The 24,711-nt window shown below is 40.3% G+C and overlaps 1 protein-coding gene across 1 annotated transcript in view; it reads left to right on the forward strand.

The window, feature by feature from the left end:
* LOC141060642 (dynein axonemal heavy chain 3-like) overlaps positions 1 to 24,711 on the forward strand; it is a 2,648,786-nt gene that overhangs the window by 2,491,548 nt on the left and 132,527 nt on the right. The window contains exons 72-73 of the mRNA XM_073556958.1: positions 13,754 to 13,879; positions 17,297 to 17,474. Coding sequence (XP_073413059.1) covers positions 13,754 to 13,879; positions 17,297 to 17,474 — 304 coding nt within the window. The remainder of the gene's footprint in view (positions 1 to 13,753; positions 13,880 to 17,296; positions 17,475 to 24,711) is intronic.

The raw sequence follows: 24,711 nt of genomic DNA on the forward strand, positions 1-24,711 counted from the left end.
CATTTACATTTTTCACTCTTTGTTTCATTGCAGCCATTTGGTAAATTCAAAAAAGTTCATTTTCTTTCTCATTAATGTACACTCTGCACCCCATCTTGATTGAAAAAAACAGAAATGTACAAATTTTTGCACATTTATTAAAAAAGAAAATCTGAAATATCACATTGTCATGAGTATTCAGACCCTTTACTCAGACACACATATTTAGGTCACATGCTGTCCATTTCCTTGTGATCCTCCTTGAGATGGTTGTACTCCTTCATTGGAGACCAGCTGTGTTTCATTAATCTGATAGGACTTGATTTGCAAAGGAACTTACCTGCCTATATAAGACCTCACAGCTCACAGTGCTTGTCAGACCAAATGAGAATCATGATGTCAAAGGAACTGGCCAAGGAGCTCAGAGACAGAATTGTGGCAAGGCACAGATCTGGTCAAGGTTACAAAAGAATTTCTGCTGTACTCAAGGCTCCTAAGAGCACAGTGGCTTCTATAATCCTTAAATAGAAGAAGTTTGGGACCACCAGAAGTCTTCCTAGACCTGGCCGTCCAGCGAAACTGAGCATTCGTTGGAGCAGTGCCTTGATGAGAAAGGTAAAGAAAAACACAAGATCACTGCAGATAAGCTTCACAGATGCAGTAGGGATATGGGAGAAAGTTCTACAAAGTCAACTCTCACTGCAGCCCTCCACCAGTCGGGCCTTTATGGCAGAGTGGCCCAACGGAAGCCTCTCCACAGTGCCAGACATATGAAAGCCCGAATAGTTTGCTAAAAAGCACATTAAGGACTCCCAGACTATGAGAAATAAGATTCTCTGGTCTGATGAGATGAAGTTAGAACTTTTTTGTGATATCATGCTATGGGGTGATTTTCAGTTGCAGGGACAGGACGACTGGTTGCAATTGAAGGAAACATGAATATGGCCAAGTACAGAGATATCCTAGATGAAAACCTCTTCCAGAGTGCTCTGGACCTCAGACTTGGCAGAAGGTTTACTTTCCAACAAGATAATGACCCTAACCACACAGCTAAAATAACAAAGGCGTGGCTTCAGAACAACTCTGTGACCATTCTTGACTGACCCAGCCAGAGCCCTGACCTAACATCATGCAGCCCTCCAAAGCAATGCCACCCCACACCATTACTGATGCGCTGCCAAACCGGTTATGCTGAAGGATATTGCAATCAGCAGATCGTTCTCCATGGCGTCTCCAGACCCTGTGCTCAGTGTAAATCTGCTTTCATCTGTGAAGAGCACAGGGCGCCAGTGGTGAATTTGCCAATCCTGGTGTTCTGTGGCAACTGCCAAGCCTCCTGCATGGTGTTGGGCTGTGAGCACAACACCCATCTGTGGCACTCAGATCATCCTCATTGAGTGGGTTTCTAACCGTTTGTGCAGACACATGCACATTTGTGGCCTGCTGGAGGTCATTTTGCAGGGATTTGGCAGTGCTCCTCCTGTTCCTCCTTGCACAAAGGCTGAGGTAGTGGTCCTGCTGCTGGGTTGTTGCCCTCCTACAGCCATCTCCACATCTCCTGATGTACTGGCCTGTCTCCTGGTAGCGCCTCCAGCCTCTGGACACTACGCTGACAGACACAGCAAACCTTCTTGCCACAGCTCGCTTTGATGTGCCATCCTGGATGAGCTACACTACCTAAGCCACTTGTGTGGGTTGTAGAGTCTATCTCATGCTACCATGAGTGTGAAAGCACAACCAATATTCAAATGTGACCAAAACATCAGCCAGAAAGCATTGGTACTGAGATGTGGTCTGTGGTCCCCACCTGTAGAACCACTCCTTTAATGAGGGTGTCTTGATAATTGCCAATAATTTCCATCTGTTGTCTATTCCATTTGCACAACAGCATGTGAAATCGATTGTCAATCAGTGTTGCTTCCTAAGTGGACAGTTTGATTTCACAGGAGTTTGATTTACTTGGAGTTATATTCTGTTGTTTAAGTGTTCCCTTTATTTTTTTGAGCAGTGTGTGTGTGTATGTATATATATATATATATATATATCAGGATCCTGTCAGCGCCAGCGGACTGCCGCGGCTGAACAGGGTAACTCACCCAGACTACAGGAGGACCCGGGGTCTGATACTGGAGGGAAAGTTCAGACAACAGGACCTGCGACACTGAAAGTAGTTAGCAGTACAAGGACCTACGATCATGTGACCACAGGGGGCGAGGCTTAGCATCCTGCTGCAGGAGAGGGCTGTAGGGTTCTATTACAGGAATCCTGGAGTAAAGGCTAGGGAAACTCAGGTCAGACAAACGGGGTCATACACGGAGAGGGCAGCGCGGTACCAGAGGGACAAGCAGAGAATAGTCAAAACGTAAGCAATGAATCATACACAAAGATAGCAACGCAGTACAAGGGAGGCAGTCAGAGAGTAGTCAGGTCCAAGGCAAAAGAGTCATACACGGAGATAGCAGAGCAGTACAAAAGGAACAGGCAGAACTCGTAACAGGGACAGAACCGGATCATAGACCAAGCAAGCATTAAAGTATCACAGTCACAAAGCACACCAGGGTCACACACTCGGCCAAGGGTCTGCGTATAAGCGGCAAGGAATGAGCCCACAATGAGGCTATAAAAAGCCTCCCAGAATCTCAGAGTGAGGCTGTCCAGATTAACCTCTGAACAACCTGATCACACAAACTCAGCAGATCATGACAATATATATATATTGTGGTGCTGTAACCTCTGTTAAAGCTAGGGGGTGCTGCATATGTGACTCAGAATATACATGTGGGCATTTCCTTGATGGTGAAACAATAACCGGCATGATTGTAAATGTTCAGTATGTATCGCAGAGGTTCTCTGCGCTATAAGCCAAAGTAGAGCTGTTATGCTGGGACTTGTAGTCCACAAGTTGTTTATCTATAAGGGCGGCTTATAGGGCTAGTCAGAGAGCTGGGTGGGATCAGCTAGCCACACATACACTGCCCACATATGGGGGTGGTTTGGGATATATAATGTGACTGAGGTCTGATCACATGGGTTGTGTGTTTGATCCTGAGTGGTCAGAGTGCAAGGTCCTGGAAGGTCTGTGTGTGTTGGAAGTGTCTGGGATTGAACTTCCTGAAGAGCACATGGAAAGGCCCAGACCTGATAGAGTCTGTGACTGCTCTGTGTAGGGAAGCTACTGCCCAGCTGTGGCTCTGCAACTGTAGACGGCCTAGTGAGCAAGGCACTGTCTGTAACAGTGATCCCAGTGCGGCCGCTTCCCTGATAACCCGTGAAAGATAAACCGTGAGTAACGGTGACCAGGGTCAGTAAGAGACTGTGTTCTGGCTATAGAGCATGCGTGCTGGACATGGGACAGCCTGTGTGCTCACAGGCCTGAGAGAGCAAAGCTCTACTATGGACATTAAGACATTAAGAAGTCGTCTGTCTGATGTAAGACTGTTTGCCTTGTGTTCCTGTGACATTGGTTTATGAAGGAAATAAACCACACAGACTGTTATTTTAAGCAAGTGTGTTCCTGTGTGCCTCAATATCGCAGCCAAATGAGTTAATCCCCGTCCACTCATATGGTGGATCTCTACAATATATATATATATATATATATATATATATATATATATATATATATATAAAATGCACACACGCTCCATTCCCATATCGCAGTCTGAGCACGGATTGGCATCTTCTTACCAAAGTGTACTCATTGCAGGTCTTTTTACTACTTGGTTTACCACTTGTTGCAGATTTTAAATTTCACAGCATGTCAGTGTTAGGGAACTCTTTTTATGCATTCAAGCACTATGATAGCGTGAAATACAGGCACTTGGGGCATAGCAAGTATTTTGTGGCCTCTAAGAGCACATTTACACAAGCTGCAACAAGCATTCTTAGAAAAACTTGTTTCCAAATTATCAACTTTTTTAAAGAGGCCACCAATCACTAGAGATTGGCGGACCCCTGGATGTTCGGGTCTGGCGGATTGAACCAACAGTTAAAATAAAAGTTCAGGTTTAGGTATCAGAAAAGTACCCAGACCCAAACCGAAACCTGAACCCGAACCCCATTCGCTTGAATGGGGGACCTGGACATCCACTGTTTGCCATGCTGTCCTGTGCATAATAGCATGGCAAACACTGCTTTTGATCAGCTGTAAAATCATTACCGCTGGTCAGACAGGCATGGTTCCCACTCTGTCAAATGACAGCGTGACCCCGCAGCTGTGATAGGAGGTATAAAGTTTACCTCCAGTCACTAGCATAGGCTGATGGGACTACTGCTTCCATCAGACTATGCCTGCTGCTGTTAATAACAATGAGAACAGGCGGTGGCTGGTGGGGGTATTCATCAGATGGCACTTGCACTCTAAATAAATAATTTTAAAAAACATTGTGGGTTCCCCTGTATTTTTGATAACCAGCCAGGCAAAACTGATGGCTGGGGGCTGCAGCCCTCAGCTGTCAGTGTTAGCAAGGCTGGTTATCAAGAATAGAGGTGTCCCCATGCTATTTCTTTAATTATTTAAATAAATAATTTAATAAAAGCAGCCTGGGGTCCCCCCCATTTTTGACAACCAGCCTTGCTAAAGCAGACATCTGGGGGATGGTATTCTCAGGTTGGTATGGAGCCATAGATATTGACCCGCTCAGGCTAAAAATAGCAGCCTGCAGCTTCCCAGAAAAGGCACATTTATTATATGTACCAATTCTGGCGCTTTGCCCCACTCTTCCCACTTGCCCTGTAGCTGTGGCAAGTGGGGTTCATATTTGTGGGGTTGATGTCATTTTTGTATTGCCTGGCAACATCAAGCATCCAGATTAGTAATGAAGAGGCATCTATAAGACACCTATCCATTACTTATCCTATAGTTATATTGTAAATAAAGACATAGCAAATAAAAGTCTTTTATTTCAAATAAAAACAAAACACTTTTCCTTTTTTTATTTAAAAATAACCAACAGTTATATTCACCTAACAACCATTCCATTGAATCCCTCGTCTCCTGCAATAATACAAAAATAAAAAACAACAATATCCCTCACCTGTCTGACATTCTGTTCCACGCGTAATCCATGTCTGGGGATTAATATTTTGCAACCTGGACAGTGCTAAAGGTACTGTCACACTTAGCGATGTACCAGTGATCCCGACCAGCGATATGACGCGGTCAGGATCGCTGGTACATCGCTAAGTGGTCGCTAGTGAGCTGCCACACAGGCAGATCTCATCAGCGACATCGTTGGGGACGGGGGTCGCTACTTACCTGTCACACTAGGCGATCCTGACGTCCTCCCGCCCGGCTCCACGCTCGTCTCTCCACAGGAAGCCCAGCAGGAAGCTGACGACGAGAAACAGTCCAGGACGTTTTTGCGTGATCAGCGATAACCAGCGGGGGAGTGGGTCGTTGGTAAGTATCAGACACAGCGATATCGCTAGCAATATCGCTATAACGTCACAAGTTATAGCGATATTGCTAGTGATATCGCTTAGTGTGACAGGCCCTTAAGATGTGACCATCCAGGCTGAGAACAACTGATGAATCAGCTGCTGAATAGATTGTCAAAACTTAATTATAGCGTTGTATAAAATCTATGGTAAAAGAAAAAGTGTCGATGGCAAAAGATTGGGAGGTATAAGAGGAAAAAAAAAATACCAAGGCTAAGAACTCCCACATTCTTAGCCTTGATAGTTTTTTTAGCACCACTAAGATTGGCATAAGCTGTCCACAGGGTCACAAATGACCTTCTTTGCCTCTGGCATGCATATTACTTTATAGGAAATGAAGGGAATTATAGGATATATGGCACATCAATCACCTCTGTCACAAAAGGATTGTGTTACTTCTGACAGCGACACCGTCAGTGGGAGTCAGTGTTCTGCTCAGAATGGTCTGCCTGACAACAAATGACTAAAAGTTATAATTTCCAGAAAGTCTTGTTAATTTTAATAAACATGAAAAGTCTGTCAGTGGGCTATCTTAGTAAACGGGCTATTGGTTACTACTCGATTACTATCCATTTCTATGATTTGGTCACTTTGACATTACAAAGGCTGTGTTTGTGTTAAAGTGCTTGAAAGAGTTGCATATAGTCCTAGTAGACCTTAGAGTGCTATGCACGCTATTTCAGGGAACTTGGTTGCTTTGAAGTATTGGGATTTCTGATGAAAATATTATCTGTGAATCAACATTTTGGGGGAAATTAGTTGAACCTGATGAATTAGAGTTACTGAGGATTCGGCCATCTCAAGTCTTTAGCTATCTTACCACTATTAGAGTGTTGTAACACACACATACATATTGATGCCTACTTTAAAAACAGATGCTTACTGAATAATAGTACTTTATTCTGCAAATTACATTGTAATGTTTTCAGTCAGTGATACAAGTCATATAAGTATTTTTTTACAGTACATTTACATAAAGAACCAACATGCATATCAGTGATAATGGATCCAATACAATAAAACTTACTAAAAGCAGGTAGATCAATATTTCAATTACATAAAGTAGAGTTGACTATGAATTGATCAGTATGAATTGTAAGTGTGTAACAAAAGTAAAATAATTCTATAAATATCATACATTTCTCATTTACTTTAATATGATTGCTAAGTGAATTGACAACAATAATGTTTATAGTCACAATTACATTGCTGTCTATCAGAATTGCATATTATAAGTATCGTAATCTGATTTGGAGAATAATTTACTATCACTTTGTTACAATTCTACAAACCTTTTGTCACATTAGCAACACTGATTTATTCTCCCCTAGCCGTAGACAGAAAAATATTCAGTATTAAAGGAGCATAGCTGCAGAATAGCTAAAAGAACAGCTGTTATGGGAGTCTCGTGCTCAAAGGGACTGCCTTAATTCATTAGGCATCAAAGGACAGGTTTCCATCACAGGTTTTAGTATTTTAGATGAAAAGGATAACACAGTGAGTTTAATCAGAATTCACCAGATTTGGTTTGAAAATGTAACCAGCATAGTTGGCCATAATGTTTATGTAGACAATGGTTTTGGAAAGCAGTCTATCGGAGAGAGAAACTTATGCAAAAGAGCAAGAGATCTTTGTGATTATATGACTCTTATGTTTTTCAAATGACTTGTAGCCTCCATAGCTCTAATTAAGTAGGGACCCATTGCGAACTTAGCTCTTATCTCCTATGCCACTGTGCTAGAGCTATGCATTTGTGTATTTTCCTCATTACACATATGCATGTATGATGGATTTAATGCATTTATTTTGCTATTTGTACTTGTTACATGTCTTAGGCTGGCCATACATATAAGGCCTGTTTCACACTTCCGTTTTTTCAAATCCGTCAAAATCCGTTGTTTTCCGTAAAAAAAACGGATCCGCCATTTTTTGCAGGATCCGGTTTTTTTTGTCCCATAGACTTCCATTACGGTTACCGCGGATCCGTCAAAAAAACGGATCCGTTTGCATCAGTTTCCGTCAAAAAAACGGAAACGGATCCGTTTGGCGGACACAAAAACGGAAGTGTGAAACAGGCCTTAGATGGCTGTCGGTCAAACGGTGCATCAGTCAATTTTTCAGCCAACAGCCATCTCAGTCAACACATCAGCCTGTCTAAGGAAGAAGAATGTTATTCACACCTCTCTTGACCATCAACCGACCAGCGTTCCCATACACATTAGCTCCTCAGCCGAACCCGCTGATATTTTCAGGTTTAGCTGACATTAGGTAATCTGTATGGGGTCCGATATTCTAGAGGCAGTCCAATAGTAAACAGCACCAATTATTTAATCCAATCTAATCAAGTTATCTTCCAGTCGTTTCTACCAGAGTGAAGGGTATCATTATGAAATATTAGACATGCAACCAATTTTCTGTAGATATTAACATGAGAGAAATTACATACCATCGCATCTGAAAAACTTACTTCAGTGAATTGATTGTCTTTTGTGAGAAAACAAAGCTGAAATTAATGGATAATTGTGAAGCTAATCAAAGTAATTCAGATGTAACTAGTGGGACATTTGTTGGGTGCTGAGTGCCAGGGCAACAATAATCGACTTTGCCTTGACTGAGGTATTCAGATATAGGTCAGCTGAAGGAATCTTTGGTAAAAACAAACCCAAGCTTTGATTTGAGGTATCTTATTTGACAGTAACACCTGAAACTTTTGCTTCAGCAATATTTTCTTTTGGTGATGTTGTAAAAATAATCCTGCAGGATAGTTTATACAAAATACTGCATGTAGCTGGAAGGTGCCCTATAGCGGTTGTCCGAATATTTATACCATACCTTTTCTGACTCCTGCATACACATAGATGCTGGGCTATATACCGTAAATATTATATTCTTTATTTTAGAATATTCAAAAAGGTACTAACAGAATGTTGTAGTCATTATAATAAGTGTCAATATTTGTTTTTAGAAAGGTGGAACAAAAGGAATGAACTAGGGATATGAGAGGGGTTAAAGTAGGGTAGGGTGGTGGAAAGGGGGTCCTGTTGAACATTTATAAACATGATAAACTATATGAACATCGCAAAGCAAGTACAACTGTACAAAGTATACATGTTAACATTGCTATATTACTCTCTAGACACCCAACACCAAATCATTAAGACATTTTCAATAATCCCTCACCTTTACAATGACGCTAAAATTACCATTACTAGACATTGGAAAGACAACAACCTCTGTATTTACTAAAATGGTTTAATTAATCAAACCTCCATTCAAACCATGGAGAAGACTTGTTTGCTTCACTCTAAGAACCGAAAATCTCATGGATCTTGGAATACATACCAAACCTCAATAACATTTTAACAATCTGACCTATGCCTCTCAAGTAATAGAAAATTACATTTAGGTAAAAAGAGTTAGTGGATCCCAAATTTTGTTGTGCAATTTTTGCTTAGTAAACAAACCCCATATGTGGTTGGAAGTTACTGTTAGGGCTCGGAATGGAATGAGCGCTTGTTGATTTTTGCAGCTTACATTTTGGTGGAATGGATTGTGGATGCCATGATGCATTTGCAGAGCCCCAAATGCCAAAACAGCATAAATTCCCCCACAAGTGATTCCATTTAGGAAATTACACCCATCAAGGAATTCATAGATAGGTGTGATAACCATCTTGAACCTACAGTTGTTTTACAGAATTTTCTAATATTAGACATGGAAAATAACACAGTATGTATTTTTCCATGAAAATGTTGCTTTAGCCCCAAATGTCTCATTTTCACAAAAGTAACAAGAGAAATTGTCCAACAGATTGTGGGGTAAGTTTTTTTCTGAGTACACCAATACACCATATGTGGTTGGAAACAAATGTTTGGGCACAAAGCAGAGTTCACTAGAGAAGTTGCACAATTTGATTTTTGGAGGTCAGCTTTGACAGGAATAGATTAGACACCATGTAAGAGATGAGTATGAATATATGTACCCCATATGTGGTTGAAAACTACTTTCTAGTCATAGCGCAATGCACAGACTTAAAATATATACATACTGGGGTGCAGATTTTGCTGCAATGGTTTGCAAGTGCCATATGACATTGGCAGAGTCTGTTATTTGCCAGAACATCAGCATACTCCCATAATTTACCACATTTTACAAGCGACAATACTCAGTGAATTAATTTAGGGATGCAGTGAGCATATTGACACCACAAGTGTTTCACAGAACTTTATATCACTGGACAGCGAAGAAAAAATTAATTTTTACCACTAAAATATTGTTTTAGCTCCAGAGTACACATTTTCAAAAGGAAAAATAGGTAAAAATGGCCCAAATCTTAGTTACACAATTTCTCCTGAATGTAACAATACCACATATGTGACTGTATTGTACTGTTCAGCCACACAGCAAGAGCTAATGTTAGACAAGAGCTAATGCTACATAAAAGATAAAGATGTGTCCTCATAGAAAAAAATGTTTGTGACATGCACACTTTCAGAGATGAACAGTTGCAGTTAAATGTCTGGATTTTGGAGAATGTTCTTTTGTATTTAAAAAAAAAAATTATCCATCCCTCCTTCCCCAAAAAATTGCAAAATAAATTAAAAAACTCAAAGTTCAGTCGCTTGTGACAAGCAAGCACACATTCTCTGATTGACAATGATTTCAAGGGATTTTTTTGAGGCTTGCTGCTGTTTTCTAGTGTATTAAGAATACATTTGTATGGTGTCATGTAGTGACTTGTCCTGTGTGACGCGACCAGCAGGTCGGTAACTAGAATGACAAGACAAACAAGGGAACACCGGGGACACAGTTACAACGGTGGGCCCTACAATAGGGAACAGGGACGTGGACACCTCCTGCACTATCCTGAGGCAGTGTCCCTGAACACTCCTAACGTTCCCTATACAGGCTCTTCACCTGTCGCCAACCAGGATACCTAGTCCCTCCCTAGCCTCACCTATCCCTTACTAGGGAACTGGCTAGTGCGGACACTGGTCCCACCGCTGTACTAATATAACATTAGGGAAAATAACAAACAGGGAAACAAAACACCTTTGCTTTCTCTGTTGCCAATGCTCCTGAGGCAACAGAGTACGGTACCCGGATACAGCTTCCAGCAGAACAACTGATACACCAAAGCTCTGGATGAGCTGCAAAGTACTGCTCCTAATAGCTCCTCTCTCCTCCAAGGTTGGTTAGGAAATGGCCAGTATCACCAACAGTGATTCAGAGCACCTGACACCCTTTTATAGGAAGGAGGGGAGGGTTAACACCTGTCGGCTAATTTACACATGTAGTAACCCCAGCGGCCACCGGGGGCAACCCAGTAGCAGCAACCAAGGTTGTAATAACCCCGGCAGCCACCGGGGGCAAAAACCCATTAGCAGCCACTAAGGTTGTAATAATATCGGCGGCCACCGGGGGGCAAAAACTAACATTAAGCCAGAGGCTTGAAGGAAAAAAAAGGTTATATGTGAGCTCAGATCTGCCACAGATCCAAACATGGATTGTGACATATGGTACTTGGAATTCCAATGTGACAGAATAGCTACACTATGTCACTGATCAATTGTAGTTAGCCTGCACTACTGCTGGAACCTCTCCTATCTCTCTCCCTGTATTAATTGAATCTCTATATTATGGCCACATTCACACGTTCAGTATTTGGTCAGTTTTTTACCTCAGTATTTGTAAGCCAAAACCAGGAGTGAGTGATAAATACAGAAGTGGTGACATGTTTCTATTATACTTTCCTCTGACTGTTCCACTCCTGATTTTGGCTTACAAATACTGATGTAAAATACTGACCAAATGCTGAGCATGTGAATGTAACCTTATTTATAGATTACTACATTCAACTTCTTCAGTGCTGAGGTTGTACAAGATAATATTGTCTATAGTATTTGTCTAATATTTGTGTTATTGCTATGGTAGAGCTGTGAGCTCTGACATCCTCTCACTATCCCAAATTACACCACCTTAGAATTTATACCAGTTATGATTGTCCATCATGATTGGCTGAGCTATACCATATTATGTGATATCTGAAAAGCATTATGAAGGAAGCTTGCGCAGTTGGGCCTAAACTCCCATGAGCATTCTATGGTTATCGTCTTTCATATGTAAATTGTTACCGAACTCTGCAAAGGAATACGTGGATTTCGTCCGCGTTGCCCAAATGATGAAATTCCAGAATAAAGTTTGACAGTGGTTTATTCTACTCGTTTCAAGGTTTTTTGCAACCTCTTCTTCAGGAAATACCAGGTGGAATTTCATCATTTAGGCAGCGCGGACGAAATCCACGTATTCCTTTGCAGAGTTCTATTTCATATAGTCGGTGACCGACTTGTGGATCTGCGGCAGCCCTTATCTATACATGCTTTGAATACCTACTACCAGGTGAGCAGTTTTTTGTCAAACCGCTTACTTTGTTTGTGGGATAAGACCCTATATTGCGCTTGTGTCTCCCTCTTTCCTCACAATACATATGTTAAATGTTGGCAGTTTTTTTTTTTGCCAATTTGCATGAATTAAATTGTAAAACATTTGAATTTGCTAGATCCAGAGAATTTCATAAAAATCTACACAAATTTGATTAGCATTGATCTCATCAATTTGTTCATCTCCAATGGTCTCCTGAACCAAAACAAAAAACACAACAATCAAATACACAGATTGTATGAAAATCATTTGTTCCCACATTTCTACTATTGTATATAGTTTGATAAAACATGTTACTTGCTGCATTTCAGCAGCTCAGCCCACCTTACTTGTTTTATCCAACTGGATAAATATTTCCTGGTGAATCTATCTACCAGCCACAGGGCAGTAGCTGTTTTTCTTCATTCCTACATAGAAGTTGTGCCTGTCCCAATGTCACCAGGTGACCATAACCAGCACTTACCCAGTCTCCCTCCATAGGGTATCACCCTATTGTGAACTCTGTTCCCCACATCTAGATTTTTTCACATTTCTACTATGTCATATAGAATATGATTATATGATGCTATACATCATGGACCATGATGCACTGACTGGTCATAGGTTCCTATGTGGCTTTCATGTTTGGGTCAGGACACCAGCGGCCAGTCTATGCTTCACAGTCCATACATAAATCTTGTTACATGGACTTTGGAATGAGCTTTTGTTCTATTTCTGCTGCTCACCTGAGAATTTAGTTGTTTTTGTTTTTAAATTCACTATAACGATTCCAGAGATTTTAACCATTTTATTTAGTGCAAATTTTTATGCTCGTTACCAAGGGGTCTTTGATCCCAGGGTAATAACACAGAGCAGCCTAAAGACATGTACTCAGAGAATACCAAGTCTTTTAGTAGAGACCATAATTATTTGCACTACAGAAAAAGGCATATATCTTTAGATCCAAATGGCAGACTAAATAAAAAAAAGCAAAAAATTGAGAATACAGGGTGAAAAACAGTGACAAAATAAGAGCGAAAACTGGCTATTTTTGACCTGGTGACAGGTCCTCTCTAAAAGCCATTTTAGAAGAGATACTGGTCATTACAAGGATGTCAGGATTAGATTTTTTTTTCCTGAAACCAAAGTAGCATTCATTTACTTAAAACTACACAGCCCACCCACAGAAGCTATGAAGTAAGGACACAGGGAGGTAAGGTGGTATTTTTTCCAAATGCCACATATACATGATTTTGATATTGCTTGTCTTTAATGATATTATATAACCTATTACCAGTATTTTTGGGAGCAGGGAAAGAGTGCAAATATTAAACTGGATGAAGTCATTGCATTTTTGCCTTCGCAACTACTCAAATTGTTTTGGTGTTTGACAAATCCTCAGCTAAGACCTGCCATTAGAGGAAAGAAGAATTCTATGGGATGAATATTTTCTGTCTCATTATTTTGTTTCCCAATGAGATAAGTGGTTCCAGATGTTTCTGGCAGCCACTCATCATTCTGCCTGCTGCATTAAAATACCGTGCAGGTTTAGCCAAGCCGAACACGCATGTGAGCGGGAGAACCAAAACTGATAAATGTCATTTGGATGACAGTTATCTTACAATATCAACTGTTTTAAACTGAAAATTCATATATAGTATCTGGAAAAAAATGCATGTTCTACAAGTATTCAATCACCTAAAAATACTAGAGACTGTAAATAAATTGTGCATAGCTGAACCAAGAAATTATAAAGGGCTAGAATGTTTTATAGCTGGTCTACTGTGAATCATTATTCATGTTCGGTATAAGTAGAACAGGAAGCTGTACTAATGATGGACATATTAATATGTAGAATTTCCAAATTGGTAATTACATAGTAATTTCTTCTTATTTAAATCATGACCTTATTCAGCTGACTGACTGGAAAAATATATATGATTCTTCGCACCCTAACGAGATGGAATTACCAGACCCATGGGAAGATCTCTTGACTGCTTTTCAGAAACTGCTGGTTATACGCTGCCTACGACCCGACAAGGTATACTAAATCACTACAAGTATAAATGACCACAGTAAACTTGGCTGATATATAATTTTACATTATAATGATATGCTGTAAGCAAAAAAATACAGTATGATAAAAAAAATTACATGCTGTAATAACTATTGCTATCAGTACAAACTACAATAAATGGACAAAAGTATGTATACAACTGACCATCACAATTACATGAGCTGGCTGTACACTTTGTTTCAAAAGTATGGGTTTTAATACGAAGTTGGGCCCCCACACTGTGACAACAACAGCCACTACTTTTCTAATATGCTCTTGTGTATGAGTTGACAGACACAAATTCCCACAGATACATCACAAATTCTTTCTTTTCACAAGACGACGCAGTGTGCTTAGTATTTGCAAAATACATAAAAATATCACTTTAAGGAAGCGAGAAAGCCTTTCTCGCAATGAGCACCTCAATATTTCCAAATAGGGCTCCAAAAGGATGAGATCAGGGCTCTGTTTGGGCAACTGGAATCCCTTCTATAGCATTAACATAAGCAATCACTGTCATAAGGCGTATGGTCCAAATTTTACAACCGTTATCTGGTGAGCTTGATTTTTGACATGTGCAGAGGTCACTGTGCAGGAAAGGAGAAAGAAGTAAGCTGTGTCCACTATGAAGAATGAAAGCCTGTGTTTTCTGCCTCCAGCTTTCTACTTTCCAATAGCATTATTATCTTGTACTGTAATAATGTCCTCTTATTGAAGCAATCTCTACAGAACATGAAGTGAGATTCTACCAGCATGAAAATTATCATTTTCCCACAGAAACCCATTAAGGAAGGAATGTATCCATTTTTTTCTGTATGTAATGTTCCTTTAATTGTAACCTTTAATTGGAGTCATCTGCCAAATAGTTAATATTTTCTTACCACATTAAAATGTAGAGAATTCAACTAAAGAGATGACAGCTAGTGGAACTATTTGTGGAAAACAAGCTTTAGGCAGACATTTAAGATAACATAGAATTTAAAATATAATGTATTAATGGCAGGAACCAAGAAAAAAACATCAATAGTAAAAACAAAATCCAGCATTAAAGATTGCCCATTACAAATCAATTCCAGTGTCAGTGGACAATAGCACTGAAATAAATAAAATATCTAGCTCTTCGTCCCTTTTTCTCTTAAAGAGCAGTAAAGGGCATAATGAAAATGTGATGGCAAGCAACAGAAAATCTAAGCGAAATGAGTTTTCAACAAGAGAAAGCAGCAGGTCTTCCTCAAATCATGCCAGCTCTTTCTGATAGTGAAGATTGGCACTCATAAACCGTCATTGCCTTTTTTGTACTTTCCAAAAAAATATTTCAGCAGGGAAGAAACAGCAGATGTTGATTCCCAATATTTTATAGGAACTCGGCAGTAAATCGCTCGGATGTAGCCAAACTTTCTGTAGGGGATATTTGCGAGAAGTAAATAATTAGGTCAGATCTATTAAATGAGAGCAGAATTTCAACTAATTTTAAGAGACCTCAAACAGTGTGCCATTGCTGTGTCCAATGTGTGACTAATATCAATAAATTAACTCCATAGGACATTCTCTAAGCTGCAGAAGTGAAGCGCCTCTGCAATGCTTCATATGTGTTTCCTTGAGGGAAGATTAGAAGCATTTTCCCATTACTATTTGTTTTACTTAAGTATCAAGATTTAGAACAAAGTCTCATGAATATGTCATTTTTTGTCTCTAATTAAGGCATTAAAGTAAGAAATGGGACTTTTACATCAAAAACTCAATACATGAACACTCATTTTACCCTTTGCTTGCTTCACAGTTTGCACAATAAGGCCCCATACACATAGCATTATTGTAGATCTGTACATTAGTGACCGAAGTCTACTATTGACCCACACTGTCATTTTAAATGTCTCCGATTTTATGTAGCACCATGCAGAACTTATTTTTCTCATAGACTTATATGAAATACATTTCAAAATATTCTGGCCTTAAAAGAGTTGTCCAGGTTCATCACGAAAGTCTGCCGACTTGGGAATCCTCACAGATCACACAGCATGCACATAATCACTGCAGACTTTTGTGATAAACCTGGACAGCCCCTTTAACGTGGAAGTATTCTCCCAGTTTAGTTTTGCTTTAGGGAAGCACAGAGTTTCCCTTGTAGGCAAATAACTTGATATGGACCTGTATTGACTATTGTTCCTTTTAAGCTGTGCAGATTCCTTGAGTTCTCCCCTTATTAGCCTCCTAAATCACTTCTGGCCAGTCATGGAGAGAACTGTGCAGCCCTATTGTGACAGCTGCACAGTCCTGTCTATCCTCTCTCTGTATTGGTCTCCATAATAAGGTCAAGAAGCTGATCCATCAGTTTTAAAAACTCCTGTAACAGCCAGGAAAATGCTTTTTCACCTGGAACCTGGAGAAAAAATACTCACTATAACCCAGTTATGTAGTATAACAGAAGATGTGGACTACACATCCAAATATTAAACATTGATGGCAGTGAGCCTGAGCATGCTGATCAAAATGTTAGCCAAGAACCTTGTGTTCCGTTTTGAAGATTTTGCTAAGCCACAGCAGATAAATGCATTATATTTGGGTGTACCCTATAGACTGTAAGGCTGCAAGTGCAGGGTCCTTTCCCCTCTGTACCAGTCTGTCATTGGTATTTTACTCTCCGTATTTTGTAATAGTATCTTGTAAGTAACCCCCTTCTCATATACAGCACCATGGAATCAATTGTGCTCTAAAAATAAAAAAAAATAATAATTATAATGTACGGTCCATGTTATGTTATACAAGGTATGCAGTATTAGCCTTCCTACTTCACTTCCTAGAAACCTTAGAACTAACCCTTTGACCACACTAGACCACAAGGTGAATGAACCTCCTCATTGCTTTAGACCACAAGGAATACTGCCATAAAACCCTTTACTTCCTTAGATGAGAATGGATAGTCGCATTACCACTTAATGCCTTTGAACATGCAGATTTGCTCTGTGAAACGCCTTTAATACTCATAGGAGTTTGCCTCACTGATTTACATATTCATAATTACCAAGAATTTGTAAGAACTTTGTCCCATTAATTAAAGCATCAGCAAAGTCATTATCCTTTTAAGGTTCTATTAGTGCTATTTACAATAAGGATTACATTCCATTTATACTCACTCACACAGAGACTCCATATCTATGCAGAACAGCATTCATTTTATGTAATTCACCCAATTTCAGGTTTTAAATTCAATAACACATGACATGTACTATTCCTAGAATTATGGACTAACTCTAAACTACCCATCACCTATTGATATTTCATACAATAAGTCGTACCTGTTGTTGTGAATAATATGTAGTAATTACCCTAATATTTTGGCTTTTAGGTGCAACATCTAATTTTTGTTCTTCTGCTTTTATTTTTGTATTGATTTACCTTTAGGTCATTCCAACAATCCAGCAATTTATCATTGAGAAAATGGGTCCAGCTTATGTTGACCCACCAACATTTGACCTGCATCGTAGTTACATGGACTCCACCTCTAGCACACCTCTGATCTTTGTCTTGTCATCTGGAGCAGATCCATTAGAGCTCCTAATGAAATTTGCAGAAGAGCAAGGTAATGATGATTACATTACTAGCAGCTACGTTCACTTAAACTGACACTATGGGCACATTTTTGGAATCACGAAAATAAATAATGTAGTGTCATTTAACATGCCAGGATTAGCAATTATGTCTCTCTGGTCCCCAAAACATGATTCCAAGGTGCAGTGTACACTATAGGAACAGGAAAAAAAACAAACACACTGCACATCGCAGTATGTTCTGTACTCTTCTCTGACAGATTCATCTCATGAACCTGCTTCTGCAATTCACTCTGCACAAGATACCGATAGTAGCTTTTGGTCTAAATGGACATGATCAGTTGTACAAAGCAACAAAATGGCAGCTATAGGAGTATGTGTTCAAATTTCGCTCCAAATCCACAAGAAAAACCCCTTCAAATACTCTTCGAACACGCTTTTTATTCATTTCAATTGGAAACTATTCCTAGAGTGCATATTATGTGTTTTATTTCCATATGGAAAAAGAAGCAACATGTGAAATCCGAAAGCATTTTTATGCTGAAAAGAAATCTCCAAACTTGAAGTCCAAATCTATTAAAGAAAAAAAAATCCCATATGGAAATTCTTAAAAAAAAAAAAAGAGTGCCGAAAAGGTATTTTTTTTTAAACTGGATTCTATAGGTGGATTTTGCAGCCAGAAAAATCCACCCAAAAAATAAACCATGGTGCAAACATACATAGATGATAGAAGGAAGGGTCACTGATCGAAGGACACTTAGGTTTTGTTTCCTGTTGGGTTGTATGTACAAACTCAATAAAAATGACAATATTTTCCCTGGGGTGACATATATAGGCAGCCTTTAGTAGACACCATATAAATCAGCTGATGTGGTTAGGTATGGCAGCTAATAGTCCAAATGTTGCCGTACAGCCTCTAGCACACAGCTAATCAGGTGTAATAAAATAACCATGAATTATTCTGATATTTTACTGGATTTAACCTTCAGGATAAACAAAAGAAAATGTAGAATATAAGAAATAACAGCTTACACATCATTGTCACTATTCCAGAATTAAAGAGAGAATGGGAAACCAGACAAATAGTCAGATTCATATTTGTGTGAAGGAAACACCATTATTTTTGACAAGCTGCCAAGTTTCTGTAAGCTAATAGTGAAAGGATATGAAAACAAGCCAAATAATCACATTTCCATTTAGTCCAAACAAACTATCTTTTTCAAATTTCTCTCTCCCTGATTTGATCTTTTTTCTGCTCTTGTAAGCCATTACTCTCGGCTATGTCCTAAATTTGCCAAGGGGTGTAATATTTTACCATTCATTTCTCCCCTTCACATAACTAGCAATTCAGAACACTGATATTCCTAAATGATCTGCAGGTTCGGGAAGAAACGAAGTTGACAGCTATTGCTGGGTTTATTGCCAGTTTGTTGGGCTGTATGTTTTCTGATTTATTTAAGTAGTGACACTGCACATTATAAGGAAACATGTAGTTCAACGTGATGACAGGTAATTGGTTATTAGCTTGTTCTGGTTGTACTGTATGTCTGCTTATGTCATACGCAGGAATTCTAGCCATTTCGATACTAACATCAGCCACATTTTTTTGTGAGGACTAAATGCTTGTACATGCATCTTATCAAACGTAAATAATATTTTTTTCCAGGGAGTGTTTATTGGTAAAGAACAATAAAGTTAAGATAACCCAACATGCAAGTCGAACGACACACTTTTGTACCCACCTGAAATGTCACGAAAATGCAATGTGAATCTGGCTTAAGACTTTATATCAAGCCACCAAGTATATAATGATATACTTCATCTTGAAATTTGATATCCAGTATTAAATCAATCTTCAATCCTGTTCTAAACATAATAGAAAGAAAATTATTGTTCCATAGTAACCATATAGACACACCACACAGTGGAGCAATGTGCCAGCAGCACAGGTGGGCAATGTGCCAGTGTAGCAGCACAAGGGGGCAATGTGCCAGCACAAGGGAGCAATGTGCCAGTGTGCCAGCAGCACAAGGGGGCATATCCAGGATGTGATGTGGGGGCCATGTGTGTGCTAGCAGCAAAGGGGGGCTTATCCAGGATGGGATGAGGAGTCATGTGTGTGCCATCAGCACAGGGGGGCATATCCAGGATGGGGTGGGGGGGTCATGTGTGTGCCAGCAGCACAGGGGGGCATATCCAGGATGGGATGGGGAGCCATGTGCATGCCAGCAGCACAGTGGGGCAATGTGCCAGCAGCACAGGGGGCAATGTGCCAGTGTAGCAGCACAAGGGGGCAATGTGCCAGTGTGCCAGCAGCACAGGGGGGCCATGTGACAGTACAAGGGGCCATGTGCCAGGAAGGGGGTTTAATAGATACCAGAATGAAGGACATATATATGGTTTGTAAGACGGACACTGGCATTATAAGACAGACCCCCATTTAACATAAAAACAATTCTCATTTTCTTCAACAAATTTGGGGGTGCGTCTTATAATCAGGTGCATCTTATAAAGCGGAAAATATGGACAGTATATATAATTTGTATAATGCAAAATCCTCCATCTTTGCCACACTTTCAGTATCAGTGTATACATCCAATGATGTTGTTATCAGACTAATAGTTCCACAAGCGACCACTTCCAGCAACTGTCATGACCATTAACCCCTTCACCCCCAAGGGTGGTTTGCACGTTCATGACCGGGCCAATTTTTACAATTCTGACCACTGTACCTTTATGAGGTCATAACTCTGGAATGCTTCCATGGATCCTGGTGATTCTGACATTGTTTTCTCGTGACATATTGTACTTCATGATAGTGGTAAAATTTCATTCAAATAACTTGCGTTTATTTGTGAGAAAAGAGGAAATTTGGCGAAAATGTTGAAAATGTCGCAATTTTTCAACTTTGAATTCTTATGCCCTTAAATCACAGATACAACACACAAAAAACTTGATAACTAACATTTCCCACATGTTTACTTTACATCAGCACAATTTTGGAACCAAAATTTTTTTTTGTTAGGAAGTTATAAGGGTTAAAAGTTGACCAGCGATTTCTCATTTTTACAACACCATTTTATTTTTAGGACCACATCACATTTGAAGCCACTTTGAGGGGTCTATATGATAGAAAATACCCAAAAGTGACACCATTCTAAAAACTGCACCCCTTAAGGTGCTCAAAACCATATTCAAGAAGTTTATTAACCCTTTAGGTGCGTCACAGGAATTTTTTTGAATATTTAAAAAAAAATGAACATCTAACTTTTTTTCACAAAAAAATACTTCAGGTTCAATTTTTTTATTTTACCAAGGGTAACAGGAGAAACTGGACTGCAAAAGTTATTGTGCAATTTGTCCTGAGCACGCTGATACCTGATATGTGGGGGGGAACGACTGTTTCGGCGCATGGCAGACCTCAGAATGGAAGGAGCGCCGTTTGACTTTTTCAATGCAAAATTGGCTGGAATTCAGATCCGACGCCATGTCACGTTTGGAGAGTCCCTGATGTACCTAAACAGTGGAAACCCCCTACAAGTGACCCCATTTTGGAAACTAGACCCCCCAAGGAACTTCTCTATATATTTGGTGAGAACTTTGAACCCACAAGGGCTTTACAGAAGTTTATAACATACAGCGGTACAATTAAAAAATCATATTTTTTCCACAAAAATGATCTTTTCACCCCAATTTTTATTTTCTCAAGGGTAACAGGACCCTAAAAGTTATTGTGCAATTTGTCCTGAGTACGCTGATACCCCACATGTGGGGGTAAACCACTATTTGGGCGCATGGCAGAGCTCGGAAGGGAAGTAGCGCCATTTGACTTTTTTGGCTGGAATTGAGATCGGACATCATGTCGCAATTGGAAAACCCCTGATGTACCAAAACAGTGGAAACCCCCCGCAAATGACCCCATTTTGGAAACTAGACCCCCTAAGGAACTTATCAAGATGTGTGGTGAGAACTTTGAACCCCCAAGGGCTTCACAGAAGTTTATAACATAAAGCCGTACAATTAAAAAATCATATTTTTTCCACAAAAATGATCTTTTCACCCTCAATTCTTATTTTTCCAAGGGTAACAGGACCCTAAAAGTTATTGTGCAATTTTTCCTGAGTACGCTGATACCCCACATGTGAGGGTAAACCACTATTTGGGCGCATGGCAGAGCTCGGACGGGAAGCAGCGCCATTTGACGTTTTTGGCTGGAATTGAGATTGGAAACCATGTCGCGATTGGAAAACCACTGATGTACCTAAACAGAGGAAACCCCCCACAAATGACACCATTTTGTAAACTAGACCCCCCAAGGAACTTATCTAGATGTGTGGTGAGCACTTTGAACACCCCAGTGATTCACAGAAGTTTATAACGCCCGGGCGTGAAAATAAAAAATTCATATTTTTTCCACAAACATTATCTTTAAGTCACCATTTTTTTATTTTCCCAAGGGTACCAGGAGAAATTGGACCCCAAAAGTTGTTGTCCAATTTGTCCTGAGTATGCTGATACCCCATATGTGGGAGAAAACTACTGTATGGGCACACGTCGGGGCTCGGAAGGGAAGTAGTGACGTTTTGGAATGTAGACTTTGATGGAATGGTCTGCGGGTGTCATGTTGCCTTTGGAGAGCCCCTAATGTACCTAAACAGTGGAAACCCACACAAATGACCCCATTTTGGAAACGAGACCCCCTAAGGAACTTATCTAGATGTGTGGTGAGCACTTTGAACCCCCAAGGGCTTCACAGAAGTTTATAATGCCCGGGCATGAAAATAAAAAAATCTTATTTTTTCCACAAACATGATCAATTAGTCCCCAATTTTTTCATTTTCCCAAGGGTAACAGGAGAAATTGGACTCCAAAAGTTGTTGTCCAATTTGTCATGAGTACGCTGACACCCCATATGTGGGAGAAAATTACTGTATGGACACACGTCGGGGCTCGGAAGGGAAGCAGTGACGTTTTGGAATGCAGACTTTGATGGAATGGTCTGCGGGTGTCATGTGCGTTTGGAGAGCCCCTGATGTACCTAAACTATTGAAACTCCCCACAAGTGACCCCATTTTGGACACTAGACCCCCCACGGAACTTATCTAGATGTGTGGTGAGCACTTTGAACCCCCAAGTGCTTCACAGAAGTTTATAACGCTCGGACGTGAAAATAAAAAAATCATTTTTTTCCACAAAAATGATATTTTTGCCCCCAATTTTTTATTTTCGAAAGGGTAACAGGAGAAATTGGACCCCAAAAATTGTTGTGCAATTTGTCCTGACTAGGCTGATACCCTACATGTGGGGGTAAAACACTGTTTGGGCGCATGGCAGAGCTTGGAAGTAGGGATGGGCGAATCCTGAAATACTCGGAATCGCTAGACTCTAACGAGTCCAACTCGGAAACTCACTATTCGTTGTGAGTCTAGCGAGTCCAATGTTAATGAATGGGGATGCGAGTATTGCAGCGATTCCTGTGCTGCCATTTTTTTTACTCTTTAGGAATGCATTGTTCCGCTTACTTCCCGCATGTGGCTGTGCACACCATGCGGAAAGTAAGCAGAACAATTGCGGATGGTACCCATGGTCCGGAGGAGAGGAGGAGACTGTCCTCCGGGCTTTGGGTACCATATCCCTGTAAAAAATAGAATTTAAAAATAAAAAATATTGTTATTCTCACCCTCCGGCGTCCCTCGCAGCCTTCCCGCCTCTCCATGCATCCATTCCCAGTAGTCCTTTGCAAAAATGCCCGCGATGGCGTCCGTTCTCGTGGGATCGCGAAGTCTCGCGGTCATTCGCGCGACGTCATCACGAATTACCGCGAGACATCGCGATCCCGCGAGAACGGACGTCATCGCGGGCATTTTCGCAAAGGATTACTGGGAACGGATGCATGGAGAGGCGGGAAGGCTGCGCGGGACGTCGGAGGGTAAGAATAACACCATTTTTTATTTTTTTTTACATTTTATCTTTAACTACTGATGCCGCATAGGCAGCCTCAGTAGTAAAAAGTTGGTCACACTTGTCAAACACTATGTTTGACGAGTGTGACCAACCTGTCAATCAGTTCTCCAAGCGATGCTACAGATCGCTTGGAAAACGCTAGCATTTTGCAAGCTAATTACGCTTGCAAAATGCTAGTTTTTCCGCGGGAAAATCGCGGGAATTTAAAATGCGATTTTCCTGCAGAATGGAATTCCGGAATTCTCGCGGTAATTTCCGCGAGAGTTCCGGTACGTGTGAACTTAGCCTTATTTGCATTGGACTCGTTACTGTGCGAGTATTCGCTTGGAAACTCGCAGAGTACCGACTCCTGCGAGTCCCCTACTACTCGCAGAGTAACGAGTCCTAACGAGTAGATTCGCCCATCCCTACTTGGAAGGGAAGGAGCACCATTTGAGTTTTTCAACTCAGAATTGGCTGGAATTGAGATCAGACGCCATGTTGCATTTGGAGAGCCCCTGATGTGGCCAAACAGTGGAAACCCCCAATTCTAACTCCAACCCGAACCCCAACACACCCCTAACCCTAATCTCAGCCCTAACCCTAACCCTAACCCTAGCCCTAACTCTAGCCCAAACCCTACCCTAACCCTAACCCTAGCCCTAACCCTAGCCCTAACCCTAATGGAAAAATGGAAATACATTTTTTTTATTTTATTATTTTTCCCTAACTAAGGGGGTGATAATGGGGGGTTGAATTTACTATTTATGGCGGTTTTTATATTTGGCAGCTGTCGCATGCTAAAAGACGCTTTTTATTGTAAAAATAGTTTTTGCATCACCACATATTGAGAGCTATAATTTTTCCGTATTTTGACCCACTGAGTTATGTGAGGTATTATTTTTTGCGGGACGAGTTGACGTTTTTATTGGTACCATTTTCGGGCACGTGACATTTTTTGATCGCTTTTTATTCCGATTTTTGGGATGCAGAATGAACAAAAACCAGCGTTTCATTAATTTCTTTTGGGGGGTGCGTTTACACCGTTCCGCCTGCGGTAAAATTGATAAAGCGGTTTTATTCTTTGGGTCAGTACGGTTACAGCGATACCTCATTTAGGTCGTTTTATTATGTTTTGTCGGTTTTATGCAATGAAAACTATTTTGTATAAAAAATAATTAATTTTGCATCACTTTATTCTGCGAGCTATAACTTTTTTATTTTTTCGCTGATGATGCTGTATGGTGGCTCGTTTTTTGCGGGACAAGATGCCGTTTTCAGCGGTACCATGGATATTTATATGTGTTTTTTTGATCGCGCATTATT

Source organism: Dendrobates tinctorius, unplaced genomic scaffold, assembly GCF_039654945.1.
Source record: "Dendrobates tinctorius isolate UK_male_01 unplaced genomic scaffold, ASM3965494v1 ptg000241l, whole genome shotgun sequence".
Taxonomy (NCBI): domain Eukaryota; kingdom Metazoa; phylum Chordata; class Amphibia; order Anura; family Dendrobatidae; genus Dendrobates; species Dendrobates tinctorius.